A 14,937-nucleotide genomic window follows, 5' to 3' on the forward strand; every position below is an offset into this window, starting at 1 on the left:
TTATGCCTCAGTCTAACGATTTGCCTTGCCTTGCCTTTAAAAAAGTTTTTAGTCACGTGTTTCATGTCAAACGTTTTACTCTACAAAGGGATTGGTTTATAATTTACTGTTGCAGAGATTTGCCCAGAGAGATAGTCATCAGCGATGACGAGATAGGATTAGATGTGATATGATTACATATTCCGCCAGCAGATGTCTGTCTCCATTATTTAATAACATTATTACATTAATGTGAGCAATTTCCCTAATGTCATATAAATATGGCCAGAGTGAGAGAGATAGGGACGGGGCGGGGGGGAGAGTGAGAGAGATAGGTACGGGGCGGGGGGAGAATGAGAGAGATAGGGACAGGGCGGGGGGGAGAGTGAGAGAGATAGGGACAGGGCGGGGGGGAGAGTGAGAGAGATTGGGACGGAGCGGGGGGAGAGTGAGAGAGATAGGGACAGGGCGGGGGGAGAGTGAGAGAGATAGGGACAGGGCGGGGGGGAGAGTGAGAGAGAGAGAGAGATGAGAGCTGATAATGACATCAGATTCTGTGGTTAGAGTACTGTGTCATATCTGTCATCATTGATAAAAAGGTCATGCACAGTAAGACTGTTGGCCTGTATCACCAAATTGTATCCTGCACTGGGCTTGATCTCTTGATGCTCGAAGCCAGACCGCTCTGCTTAGAGCCTCAATACTTATTAAGCCTTCCCTTAACCATAGCCCTAATCTGAGCCACTCGGAATGAATGACTAAGCTGTTAACCTTTGTGTTGTTTCTGTTTTAACCCTGTAACCACATGGAATTAACCCTGTAAACATAGGGAATTAATGCAGAAAAAGTAGACCATCCATAACACGCCAAATTTTGAAGGGAAACAATGAGATCTTTTTGGAAAGGACACATGCTATACCGCACACATGTTAATGATACTGTATAGTAGCATACTAAATACATGCTTATGAAATATACACACTAATCATATGCATACTTACACTCACTAATAAAAACAACACAAAAACAGGTAACACTTTATTTGGATAGTCCATCTGTTGATGCAGTACTGAATATCTACAGACTTTCAGTAACATTTCAACTAACTATCCATTAAACCTAACCCTAGCTCTAACCCTAACCTTAACCCTTACCCTTATTCTAAACCTAACATTAACCCTAACCGTAACCATTTGTTGATACTATGACTATCTGTAGAGCATCTACAGATGGACAATCTGGACTATCCAAATAAAGTGTAACCCAAAAACAATATACAGACACATTGGCGTAAGCAAATTATTGGTAGCTTCATTCTAGGTCCTTTAATTAGCCTTTATGCAGTCATTTTTGTCACATATACAGTAGTTGGTAAGTGTTATTTGATGTTATGAATAAAAAAAAACTTCCACACGAGAGTGTGTTTGTGTTGTCACCTGCTCTGAATAAAATGTAACTTTTGTCACTGTCAACAAAACATTTTTGGTCAGCACAGGAGAGAATAGATGTGTGTGTGTGTGAGAGAGCGAAAATGGTGATGTTGTCTGCTGCCATTCTGAGAAGATAACCTTGTCAGTCAGCCCATCGGCAACATTTATGTAAATACTGAGAAACACTGACAAATGCACTCATCCATGCACGCACGCACACGCACACACACACACAGACACAGAAACACTCACACACACGCAAACAAGCATGCATGAACACACAGACAAATACACACAGTTAGTAGCAGTAGTGGGCTGTTTCTCAGATTTGAGGGGGAGTGTGTATCTGCTCATGCTTTCTGCCAAAAACAACCGTAGGACAATATCCGTGGAACACACACAAACACGCACTTTCATAAAGACATGCATGGACACATACGCACACACACACACACACACACACACACACACACACACACACACACACACACACACACACACACACACACACACACACACACACACACACACACACACACAGACTCTCAGAAAGACATGCATGTACACACACACACACTTTCACAAAGATGTGCATGTACACACACCAGAGGAGTGGACTCGAGTCACATGACTTGGAGTCACAAATTTGATGACTTAAGAGTTGACTTGGACTTGGAGCCTCAAGACTTGGGACTCAACTTTGACTTGAGACTGATGACTTCAAATGATCTGGCCAGGTTTTGTAACATTTTGTCACTAATTTTGTTGCACAGAGTCGGTGTTGATTACTCTCAATGCAGCCATAGACAGTATCCCACTCGCAAAAAAAAACAATTGGCTAGTGAAACGCACACCTGGCCCTCTGAGTGGACTAGTAAACCGTCAATCAACAAGAGTCGGGTGAGCTAGCGCAGTGAGGTTTTGTGGGTTGCAAGTGTGAAACTGAATGGGAAATATATGACATATTTTAATAGGCTACATAGGCCTATAGCCTACCATTTGTATTTTATATTTATACCATTGCTTATTTGATCTGGTGACTAACATAGGCCGACGGCTTTGCACCAAATTCTTGTTTGAAAAACATCTAATCTGTGCTTCAGAAGTTAAAAGTTGTTCGCCTTGACTGTTGACCAATGACCGGTCATCAGCAAAGGCGGGAGCATATATCCATATTAGTGACCAGAAAGCGTCTGGAAAATCAGAGTAGCCTACCTACAAATAGCCACGGGAAGTAGGGGTGCTGAAGGAGCTGCAGCACCCCTTGAAAAGTCTTAATACATTGTTTTACAATGTAATAATAATTTAACATTAAAAAAATCATAGAAGTAGTTCACTGAGCCTTTACTAGTCCTGTCTATAGCTGTCTCTAGGGCGGGCAAGTATTTATTTTTTTGGACCATTTTCTTTTTTCACAAAGCAGTGCACTGGGCCTTTGATAGTCCTGCATTAGCCGATTGATATAGCCGTCTGTAGCGCTGGCAATTATTTATTTATTTTGAACATTTTAAATTTTCACAAAAGTAGTGCACTGGGTCTTTTCAAGTCCTGTATTAGCAGACCGAAATATCCTTCAGTAGCACAGGCCAAAAAAAATCCTGAGCTAGCGAAACAGATATAGGATTGGGTGCAGCACAAACCTCAAATTATAGGGAGAGAGGAGCACCATAAATTAATATGCAGCTCAAATTGTTTTGGGGGTGATCAAGAAAATGAACCATTTACTTTGCAAGCTCATCAGCAATAGGGAATCAAGCAACATTTACTAGCATAGGCCTACTGGTCTTTTGGTAGGTCAAAATTGCTTGAAATTGATAATTTACTTATGAAACTTGCATTTGGAATTTGTTGTTTAAAACAATTATTACATAATCAAAATGTATTGTAGACGAAACAATGAAAAAGGCTCTCTGGTAGCCTCACTAAATAGGCAAAGATTAGTAGTAGTTGAACAAGTCATTGCCTGTATGTATTTTTTTTACTTCACTTGAGACTTGACTTCCTCTTAGAATGCATGACTTGGACTTGAGTCCTACTTGGGAGTCAACCTGAGACTTAGACCTTGTGATTTGAATAATAGTGACTTAGTACCACTGACACACACACATACACACACACTTTCAAAATGACATGCCTATGCACACACATTTACATACACACTCTTGTGTGTACATACACATGTAAATGCACATACACTAATACACACACTTAATTATGCACACACAAAAACTGTCATGCACACTCACCAAGACTCTTCCCAGAGCTGGCTGCCCGGCTAAACTGATTAATCGGGGGAGAAGGGCCTTGGTCAGGGAAGTGACCAAGAACCTGGTGGTCACTCTGCCAAAGCTCCAGAGTTCTTCTGTGGAGATGGGAGAACCTTCCAGAAGGACAACCATCTCTGCAGCCCTCCACCAATCAGGCCTTTATGGTACAGTGGCCAGACGTAAAAGGCACATGACAGCCCGGTTGGAGTTTGCCAAAAGGCACCTAAAGGACTCTCAGACCATGACAAACAAGATTCTCTGGTCTGATGAAACCAAGATTGAACGTCACGTCTGGAGGAAACCTGGCACCATCCCTACAGTGAATCATGGTGGTGGCAGCATCATGCTCTGGGGATGTTTTTCAACAGCAGGGACTGGAAGACTAGTCAGGATAGAGGGAAAGATGAACAGAGAAAAGTACAGAGAGATACTTGATGAAAACCTGCTCCAGAGCGCTCAGGACCTCAGACAAGGGCGAAGGTTCACATTCCAACAGGACAACGACCCTATGAACACAGCCAAGACAATGCCAGAGTTGCTTTGGGAGAAATCTCTGAATGTCCATGAGTGGCCCAGCCAGTGCCTGGACTTGAACCATATCTAACATCTCTGGAGAGACCTGAAAATAGCTGTGCAGCGACGCTCCCCATCCAACCTGACAGAGCTAGAGAGGATCTGCAGAGAAGAATGGGAGAAACTCCCCAAATACAGGTCTGCCAAGCTTGTAGCGTCATACCCAAGAAGACTCAGGGCTGTAATTGCTGCCAAAGGTGCTTTAACAAAGTACTGAGTAAAGGGTCTGAATACTTATGTAAATGTTATATTTCAGTTTATTTTATTTTATACATTTGCAGAAAAATGTAAAACCATGTTTTTGCTTTGTCATTATGGGCTATTGTGTGTAGCTTGATCAGAGGGAAAAAAACGATTTAATCCATTTTAGAATAAGGCTGTAATGTAACAAAATGTGGAAAAAGTCAAGGGGTCTGAATACTTTCCAAATGCACTGATACGCATGCTGTATTGATCTAAGTGCTATAGCAGTCAGTATAGGCACTGGATGTATTGATAGTCCTATACAGATGTAGTATCTTAATTTGACCACCCTGTTGCTGGAGAACTTTCCTGCAATGCAGGACATTTTAAACTTGTAGTGCATTTGAGGTTTAAAAAGGCTTTTGAAGTTTGCAATTTCCACTTAGAAATTTCAGACTTGATTTTCCCAAATGTATCAACCCCTACAAAAATGTCCATTAATTATAATCCACATAATAATTCAAATGTCTTGTTGCTGAAAGATTATTTTCCTGCTGTAGCAAACTGGCTCAAATTAAGATTCTATCTGTAGCATCCTCTGCTGAACAGAGAGAAAAGACCTTGAAGATTAGAACACACTGAGAAGGAGACAACTATCCTTCTGCTCTTATAATGGCACTGGCATAGAGAGAGAGAGTTGTAGTTACCCAATGTGTAAAACAATCTCCTCTCCTCCAGAAGGTTGCTTGTTCAAATCCTGGCTCGGCAGATACATTGTATGTGATTAATCAGTAAGCTAGTTTCAGAACCCAGGTACCATCTCCTGCCCTTGTGCCCTTAAGCTCAAACAGCCCCAGGGCATCTAACGTGCCCATTTAACATCACTCCATCATTATCACTGATGTATCCTTTAACTTCAGCTCATTAATCAGCCTTAATTATTCATTAGACTTAATTGTCTTTCTGCCCGCTTGGGTAATTAAATTAAAGGTCCGGCTCATTGGGACTGACCCCACTGTCTTCCACTGGGAAGGAAAGAGGGAGAGAGGGAGGAGGGAGAGAGGGGTAGGGGAGAGAGAGATGGTGGGGGAGAGAGGAGGAGAGGGATGAGGGATGAGGGGAGAAAGAAAGAAAGAAAGAAAGAAAGAAAGAAAGAAAGAAAGAAAGAAAGAAAGAAAGAAAGAAAGAGGGGAGAGGGAGAAAGATATTGACAGAGGAGAGGGAGAGATAATGAGAAAGAGAAAGAGAGAGGAGATGAAGAGATAATGAGAAAGAGAAAGACAGAGGAGAGGGAGAGATAATGAGAAAGAGAAAGAGAGAGGAGATGAAGAGATAATGAGAAAGAGAAAGACAGATGAGAGGGAGAGATAATGGGAAAGAGAGATGAGATGGAGAGATAATGAGAAAGAGAAGAGAGAGGAGAGGGAGAAATAATGAGAAAGAGAGAGGAGAGGGAGAGATAATGAGAAAGAGAAATACAGATGAGAGGGAGAGATAATGAGAAATAGAAAGAGAGGAGAGGGAGAGATAATGAGAAAGAGAAATACAGATGAGAGGGAGAGATAATGAGAAATAGAAAGAGAGAGGAGAGGGAGAAATAATGAGAAAGAGAAGAGAGAGGAGAGATAATGAGAAATAGAAAGAGAGAGGAGATGAAGAGATAATGAGAAAGAGAAGAGAGAGGAGAGGGAGAAATAATGAGAAAGAGAGAGGAGAGGGAGAGATAATGAGAAAGAGAAAGAGAGAGGAGAGATAATGAGAAAGAGAGAGGAGATGAAGAGATAATGAGAAAGAGAAAGAGAAAGAGAGAGGAGAGGGAGAGATAATGAGAAAGAGAAAGAGAGAGGAGATGAAGAGATAATGAGAAAGAGAAAGAGAGAGGAGAGGGAGAGATAATGAGAAAGAGAAAGACAGATGAGAGGGAGAGATAATGGGAAAGAGAGATGAGATGGAGAGATAATGAGAAAGAGAAGAGAGAGGAGAGGGATAAATAATGAGAAAGAGAGAGGAGAGGGAGAGATAATGAGAAAGAGAGAGGAGAGGGAGAGATAATGAGAAAGAGAAAGAGAGAGGAGAGATCATGAGAAATAGAAAGAGAGAGGAGAGAGAGAGATAATAAGAAAGATAAATAGAGTGATATGATGTTAGTGAGGAAAGAGAGTGATGAGAAGAGAGAGAGTAATATTGGTAATGATTTAACTCATAGGCTAACATATGGAATTGTTTTAAGATGGTTATGCCATGGATCATATTGCTATTTGATTTTGAATATTAGGACCCATGTAGGTATATCATTTTTTTAATATAAATTATTTGATATAATATAGAATTTGGCCCCAGAGAAACACATTGCATAACACATTCATAAATGGCATAACAGACAGTCAAATAATAAATAAAGGAATACAGTTTTGAAGTGTCTGTCTTATATCTAGCATATACTAGATACCCCCCCCCCCCCCCCCCCCCCAGATATCTCTTACTTAAACCAGCGGAATTTTGTGGTGATGTTTCTATAATGTGTGTGTGTGTGTGTTTGTGTTTGTTTGTGTGTATTAGCCTCACTCGCTTTGATGAGTGCCCTACACCCCAGGTCATGCACGGTCTCGGTTCTCTATAAAACCGGTGTGTGTATGTCTGTTTGTGTGTGTGTGTATAGGCCTGAGAGTGTTTGAGTGAGTGTGTGTTGTGTAAAACACGGTTACTCTCATGTCGTTCGCGGTAACTTGCACAGCCCCGAGGGCCGAAATGCAACTTCAGTTAGAGAGAAAGAGAGGGAGGGAGAGAAAGAAAGAAAGAAAGACAGACAGAAAGAAAGAGTTTCCCCATGATCGAACACGAGCTGCTTTTCTCCCGCTGTAACGGAAAGGCGGGCAGACAGGCTCTAGGCTCTGGAGTGAATTAGAACTCTCCGCTATATCTATTACCGGGTAACTGTCTACCCGGGTTGGAGGGTGTACCACCATCACATACACACTCCCGGTCTCGGAAGTTTAATTGATTTAAGGACATCTGTATTAAACAGCCATCAGCTGCCTCCACGAGTCCGGAAGAACCACCTAGTTAGAAATAGCATACTGCTGTCTGACGTCCTCTCTGCCCCTCTCTCTTCATCTCTCTTTTTCTTTCTCTTTCTAGCTCACACACGCGCGCGCACCTTCCTCTATCACACACTAACACTGGAAAGTTTGAATGCGTTGGCCCGTGGTCAAGAAGACAGCGTTTTTAACGGAATCAGCCAGTCGATGTCAGAGAGACCATCCCTCTCCTGGCCCGGAACAGGGCACTCTCGAACCGTTTAACGGATACCGGGACAGCCAGCGAACAGGTTCTTGGCTCCGCGGCGGGTCCTGTTTCGCAAGGACAGCTGTTATTAGCGGGGAACTTTTCTTCCAACTCTTGCTCCTTCCAGAGAGGATGTTAACGTTATCAGTCCATTTCACATGACAACACTCCGTCAGAGTGTGTGTGTGAGTGCGTTTGTGCGAGCCTGTGTAACCTACTATATGTGTGTGTGGTTTCAAATGAAGACCTGAGTTCGTGTGTGTGTTTCTGGGTTCGTCTGGCGCGGCTCTGGTTTTTGGATTATTAACCGGCGAGGAGCAGTGTTGGAGATGTGTCTCTGTTTTACCGATTTACCTATTTATTTAGCCGTTAACGGCTGAACCGGACAGCTCGCATTCGACTCGTGACTTCAGGATTACTGCTCTGGAACCTGCCATGATTCTGCTGAACCTACTCAGCGTGCTGGTTCTGTTGGGTGAGTACACACACACACACACACACACACACACACACACACACACACACACACACACACACACACACACACACACACACACGGGTAAGAGGGCATCCACTCCACGACCAAAAATTCAGTTAAGGATATAACTAAAAGCAGTCATGCCTCCACCTGGTGCCTTGCTGCTGCTGGTTAAGGTTTTAAGAAAGTATAACCTAATAATTTACAATTATATGACCTCACGTAGACATAGTAAGCATCTGAAAGTGATTTGGGGTTTTGCGTAGCACAATAGTTCTTTGGAGTGTGATGACGTACAAGCTCTCCCTTCTGGTAGGATCTGACGGTCAAAGGGACAGAGCATGGGGCATGTTCCCTCCGCCTCAGCTGCTTGCTCAAGTGTGTGCGTGTGTGGGTGTATGTGTGCTCCTGCGTGTATAGATCTGGTTGCCGCTGTGCCTGAGGACTCGGCTCGCGCGGCAGAGCTGTCCTTGGTGCTGAAATCCGTTCACGGTAGTGGCGCGAGACTATGGTCTGTCACATTTCAGCCCTCAGCGTGCTGCCTGTTTGTCTGTTCAGTCGGCCACCATGTGATCCTATGAGTGTTTTATAGATTAATCTAGAACGCATTACTAACAAATCCAGAAGTTTATGATGTTTTCCTATATTTACATGATAGGTATTTTCACCCTTTGTTGTCATAGCTTTATGTTTTGAGGTGATTTAAAATAGGGTAAGAGAGAAGAGGAGAGAGGGAGAGGAGGAAGAGTGAGAGGAGAGAGACTGGAAGAGGTGAAAGAGAGAGAGGGAGAGAGAGAGAAGGGGGAGGAGAGAAGAGGAGGAGAGGATAGTGCTAGGAGAGAGTGAGAGGAGTGGAAAGGAGGGGATGGGAGGACAGGAGGGGATGGATAGAAGAGGAGAAAGTAGGGTAGAGGAGAGAAGGATGGAGGAGAGGAGGATGGACAAGGGGAGATCAAGAGAGAGGAGAGGAGGATGGAGGAGATGAGGATGGACAAGAGGAGATAAAGGGAGAGGAGATGGAGGAGATGAGGATGGACAAGAGGAGATGAGGATGGACAAGAGGAGATAATGGGAGAGGAAAGGAGGATGGAGGAGATGAGGATGGACAAGAGGAGATAAAGGGAGAGGAGAGGAGGATGGAGGAGATGAGGATGGACAAGAGGAGATAAAGGGAGAGGAGATGGAGGAGATGAGGATGGACAAGAGGAGATGAGGATGGACAAGAGGAGATAATGGGAGAGGAGAGGAGGATGGAGGAGATGAGGATGGACAAGAGGAGATAAAGGGAGAGGAGGATGGAGGAGATGAGGATGGACAAGATAAGATAAAGGGAGAGGAGAGGAGGATGGAGGAGATGAGGATGGACAAGAGGAGATAAAGGGAGATGAGAGGAGGATGGAGGAGATGAGGATGGACAAGAGGAGATAAAGGGAGATGAGAGGAGGATGGAGGAGATGAGGATGGACATGAGGTGATAAAGGGAGATGAGAGGAGGATGGAGGAGATGAGGATGGACAAGAGGAGATAAAGGGAGATGAGAGGAGGATGGAGGAGATGAGGATGGACATGAGGTGATAAAGGGAGATGAGAGGAGGATGGAGGAGATGAGGATGGACAAGAGGAGATAAAGGGAGATGAGAGGAGGATGGAGGAGATGAGGATGGACATGAGGTGATAAAGGGAGATGAGAGGAGGATGGAGGAGATGAGGATGGACATGAGGTGATAAAGGGAGATGAGAGGAGGATGGAGGAGATGAGGATGGACATGAGGTGATAAAGGGAGATGAGAGGAGGATGGAGGAGATGAGGATGGACATGAGGTGATAAAGGGAGATGAGAGGAGGATGGAGGAGATGAGGATGGACATGAGGTGATAAAGGGAGATGAGAGGAGGATGGAGGAGATGAGGATGGACATGAGGTGATAAAGGGAGATGAGAGGAGGATGGAGGAGAGGTTACTGCCCCAGATAATATTTGACAGTGGTGATTTTACTGATGATGACATAAACACAGAACTCCCCTGTAAACAGCCTGCAGCCAGCTCTGTACTCAACAAGATATCACTGTGTTTGATGTCCTTGGATAAACGTCTATTTTTGACTAGTAAACTGACTTAATCTCCCGACATCATGTATTTATGCACAAGGCTGACTGCGTCTCCCGACCTCCTGGGGACCTGCAAAAACGTCAAATTTCTACTTGAATCTGGAATGATCTCTCTGCTATACTGCTACCCCCCCCCCCCCCCCCCCCCCCCCCACACACACACACACACACACACACACACACACACACACACACACACACACACACACACACACACACACACACACACCTTTGGCTGTTCTTTTCTAGCTTTGACCTTGAGGGAAAATGTTATATTTTTTTACACCAGCATGAACAAACAGAGCAATTAGAAAAAACATTGTTCTAATGTAGCTAGAAAATATTTTTGAAGTAGATTATATTTAATGTAGTATATAGATCATATTTAATAATCTCCCAGAAGGAGTGTGTGCTGTGTGGGAGTTTAACGTATATCAATATGACCTTATTTCCCCCAGATGGTGTGTACAGTGTATCTGTGTGTGTGTATCTGTGTGTGTGTGGGTGTAGGATGTGGTGGTTAAAGTTAATCGTTAAAATGAATATAATGATGACATTTTGCCGCCAGACGCTGTGTGCGTGGGTTGTTAGGGTCAGGGTTAACTATTGTTAACATTATGACTAATCATTATTCCTCTTCTCTCTCCGCTGCAGGGTGTGTGTGTGTGGTGTGTGTGTGGGGACATGGATGGAGGGAGCCGCTGGACTGCGTGCGGGCGTTAGAGCTGTGTAACGGGGACAGTCAGTGCAGCTCCAGCTACAGGATCATGCGCCAGTGCCTGTCAGGCGGGGCGCGGGATCGCCAGACCATGCTGGCTGGCAGAGAGTGCCAGGGGGCCATAGAGGTCCTACAGGACTCGTCGCTCTACGATTGTCGCTGTAAGAGAGCCATGAAGAAGGAATTACAGTGTCTGCAGAACTACTGGAGTATACACCAGGGCCTGACAGAGAGCGGTGAGTTACCTGGGCTACATGGCACAGTAGCACACACTAGGGCATACCTGCGCAGGCAGTTTCATGTGTGTACTTTACTTTACTGACTTTATTGTCCCCATGAGGACATTTTGTTGCTGTGTCATGTACATGTTTTAAAGTGGCATTTTAAATACAAAACAAATTGACAATACAACTTTCATAACAGTTTCATACCAGTACCTGCGTGTCAGTAGAATGGAACATTGTTCAATGATGTTACTGTTGAGGATAATCCAAAACATATTTTTTGGTGCTTGCCGGGAATTCACTGTTGGTTTTTCATTCTTCACATTCCTCATGAATTATAATATAGTATTACTGATACCTCCTGTTAGTTGGGTTGATGTGAATGTATATGACCTCCAGTGCCTCTGCTGGCTCAGAATGCAATGCTCTTTTCTGTTTGTGTGTGTGTGTGTCCTCACTGCGGCTCTTTGGCACTTTGGCTCACACACGCACACACAAACACACACACGCACACACAAACACACACACACACACACACACACACACACACACACACACACACACACACACACACACACACACACACACACACACACACACACACACACACACACACACACACACACACACACACACACCCAAACACACACACACTCTCGCTGGGCTGGGAAAGCTGGCCTAGTTTAGTTTTTGCGGCAGTAGGCCTCATTAAGGAGCTTCTCTCTTTGTTCTCCCTTCCTCTCTGGATGTCTGCTGCCAACAATGCCTGCAACACAAACACACACACACACGCAAGGGCATACACACACACACACACAAACACACACACACACACATGCTCACCCTCAGCATGAGTGGGGACACACAGAGCTCAAGGGCACAGAGAGAGAGAGAGAGAGAGAGAGAGAGAGAGAGAGAGAGAGAGAGAGAGAGATTCTAGTTGTGGGTGTGACTGTTATCAGATATAATACATTCATCAATGTGGCTCCCTGAAAACTAAAATGCTCTGTTTATATTAGCATCCTGTGTGTGTGTGTGCAGAAATAAAGCTGAAAGGACAGCAGAGCAGTACTTGGTGTGTATGATACTCTGTAGTCTAGTCAGAAATAGACTGGCTCACTAAACAACAGTTACTATGGGGAACAGGGTCTTAAAGGAAGGAGAGGAGAGGAGATGAGATGAGAAGAGAAGAGAAGAGAGGGGAGGAGAGTTAAGGAGAGGGGAGGAGAGTAAAGGAGAGGGAAGGAAAGGAAAGGAGAGGAGAAGAAAGGAGAGAGGAAAAAGACATTGTAGAATCATAGTGAAGACATCAAAACTATGAAATAACACACATGGAATCATGTAGTAACCAAAAAAGTGTTAAACAAATCAAAATATAATTTATATTTGAGATTCTTCAAAGTAGCTACCCTTTTCCTTGATGACAGCTTTGCATACGCTTGGCATTCTCTCAACCAGCTTCACCTGGAATGCTTTTCCAACAGTCTTGAAGGAGTTCCCACATATGCTGAGACCTGTTGGCTGTTTTTCCTTCACTCTGCTGTCCAACTCATCCCAAAACATCTAAATTGGATTGAGGTTGTGTGATTGTGGAGGCCAGGTCATCTGATGCAGCACTCCATCACTCTCCTTCTTGGTCAAATAGTCCTTACACAACCTGGAGGTGGGTCATTGTCCTTTTTAAAAACAAATGGTAGTCCCACTACGCGCAAACCAGATGGGATGGGGTATCGCTACAGAATGCTGTCGTAGCCATGCTGGGTAAGTGTGCCTTGAATTCTAAAGAAATCACAGACAGTGTCACCAGCAAAGCAGCCCCTCCTCCTCCGTTCTTCACGGTGGAAACCACACATGCAGAGATCATCCGTTCACCTACTCCGCGTCACAAAGACACGGCTGTTGGAACCAAACATCTCAAATTTGGACTCATCAGACCAAAGGACATATTTCCACCAGTCTAATCTCCATTGCTCGTGTTTCTTGGCCCAAGCAAGTCTCTTTTTCTTATTGGTGTCCTTTAGTAGTGGTTTCTTTGCAGCAATTCGACAATAAAGGCCTGATTCATACTGTCTCCTTTTTGATGTTGTTGTGATGTGTCTGTTTCTATTTTTTTTATTTTTTTATTTCACCTTTATTTAACCAGGTAGGCCAGTTGAGAACAAGTTCTCATTTATAACTGTGACCTGTCCAAGATAAAGCAAAGCAGTGCGACAAAATCAACAACACAGAGTTACACATAAACAAACGTACAGTCAATAACACAAAAGAAAAGAAAAATTGAAAAATCAATGTACAGTGTGTGCAAATGTAGAAGAGTAGGGAGGTAGGCAATAAATAGGCCATAGGGGTGAAAATAATTACAATTTAGCATTAATACTTGAATGATAGATGTGCAGATGATGATGTGCATGTAGAGATACTGGGTTGCAAAACAGCAAGAGGGTAAGTAATAATACGGGGATGAGGTAGTTGGGTGTGCTATTTACAGATTGGCTGTGTACAGGTACAGTGATCGGTAAGCTGCTCTGACAGCTGACGCTTAAAGTTAGAGAGGGAGATATAAGACTCCAGCTTCAGTGATTTTTGCAATTTGTTCCAGTTATTGGCAGCAGAGAACTGGAAGGAAAGGCAGCCAAAGGAAGTGCTGGCTTTGGGGATGACCAGTGCAATATATAATATAAAACGGATGGCACTGTGATAGACTACATCCAGTTTGCTGAGTAGAGTGTTGGGGGCTATTTTGTAAATTACATCGCCGAATTCAAGGATCGGTAGGATGGTCAGTTTTACGAGGGTATGTTTGGCAGCGTGAGTGAAGGAGCCTTTGTTGCGAAATAGGCAGCAAATTCTAGATTTAATTTTGGATTGGAGAAGCTTAACGTGAGTCTGGAAGGAGTTTACAGTCTAACCAAACACATAGGTATTTGTAGTTGTCCACATATTCTAGATCAGAACCGTCCAGAGTAGTGATGCTAGTCGGGCGGGAGGGTACGGCAGCAATTGGTTGAAGAGCATGCACTTAGTTTTACTAGCATTTAAAAGCAGTTGGAGCAATTCGACCATGAAGGCCTGATTCATGCAGTCTCCTTTTTGATGTTGATGTTGTGATGTGTCTGTTACTTGAACTCTGTGAAGCATTTATTTGGGCTGCAATTTCTGAGGCTTGTAACTCTAATGAACTTGTCCTCTGCAGCAGAGGTCACTGGGTCTTCCTTTCCTGTGGTGGTCCTCATGAGTGCCAGTTTCATCATAGCGCTTGATGGTTTTAGCGCCTGCACTTGATGAAACTTTCAAAGTTCTTGAATATTTCCATATTGACTGACCTTCATGTCTTAAAGGAATGATGGACTGTCGTTTCTCTTTGCTTATTTGAGTTGATATTGCCATAATATGGACTTGGTATTTTACCAAATAGGGCTGTCTTCTGTATACCACCCCTACCTTGTCACAACACAACTGATTGGCTGAAACGCATTAAGAAGGAAAGAAATTCCACAAATTAACTTTTAACAAAGCGCACCTGTTAATTGAAATGCATTCCAGGGGACTTCCTCATGAAGCTGGTTGAGAGAATGCCACGAGTGTGCAAAGCTGTCATCAAGACAAAGGGTGGCTACTTTGAAGAATCTCAAATATAAAATATAAACACTTCTTTGGTTACTACATGATTCCATATGTTTTATTTCAGAGTT

General features: G+C 43.6%; 1 protein-coding gene across 1 annotated transcript in view; it reads left to right on the forward strand.

Annotated features, from left to right (window-relative positions):
• The first annotated feature begins 7,255 nt into the window (after nucleotides 1–7,255).
• LOC115159743 (GDNF family receptor alpha-2) overlaps nucleotides 7,256–14,937 on the forward strand; it is a 69,897-nt gene continuing 62,215 nt past the window's right edge. The window contains exons 1-2 of the mRNA XM_029709770.1: nucleotides 7,256–8,192; nucleotides 10,958–11,257. Of these exons, the coding sequence (XP_029565630.1) occupies nucleotides 8,153–8,192; nucleotides 10,958–11,257 (340 nt within the window). The 5' untranslated portion in view covers nucleotides 7,256–8,152. The remainder of the gene's footprint in view (nucleotides 8,193–10,957; nucleotides 11,258–14,937) is intronic.

The sequence above is a fragment of the Salmo trutta genome, chromosome 23 (assembly GCF_901001165.1).
Source record: "Salmo trutta chromosome 23, fSalTru1.1, whole genome shotgun sequence".
Classification (NCBI taxonomy): Eukaryota; Metazoa; Chordata; class Actinopteri; order Salmoniformes; family Salmonidae; genus Salmo; species Salmo trutta.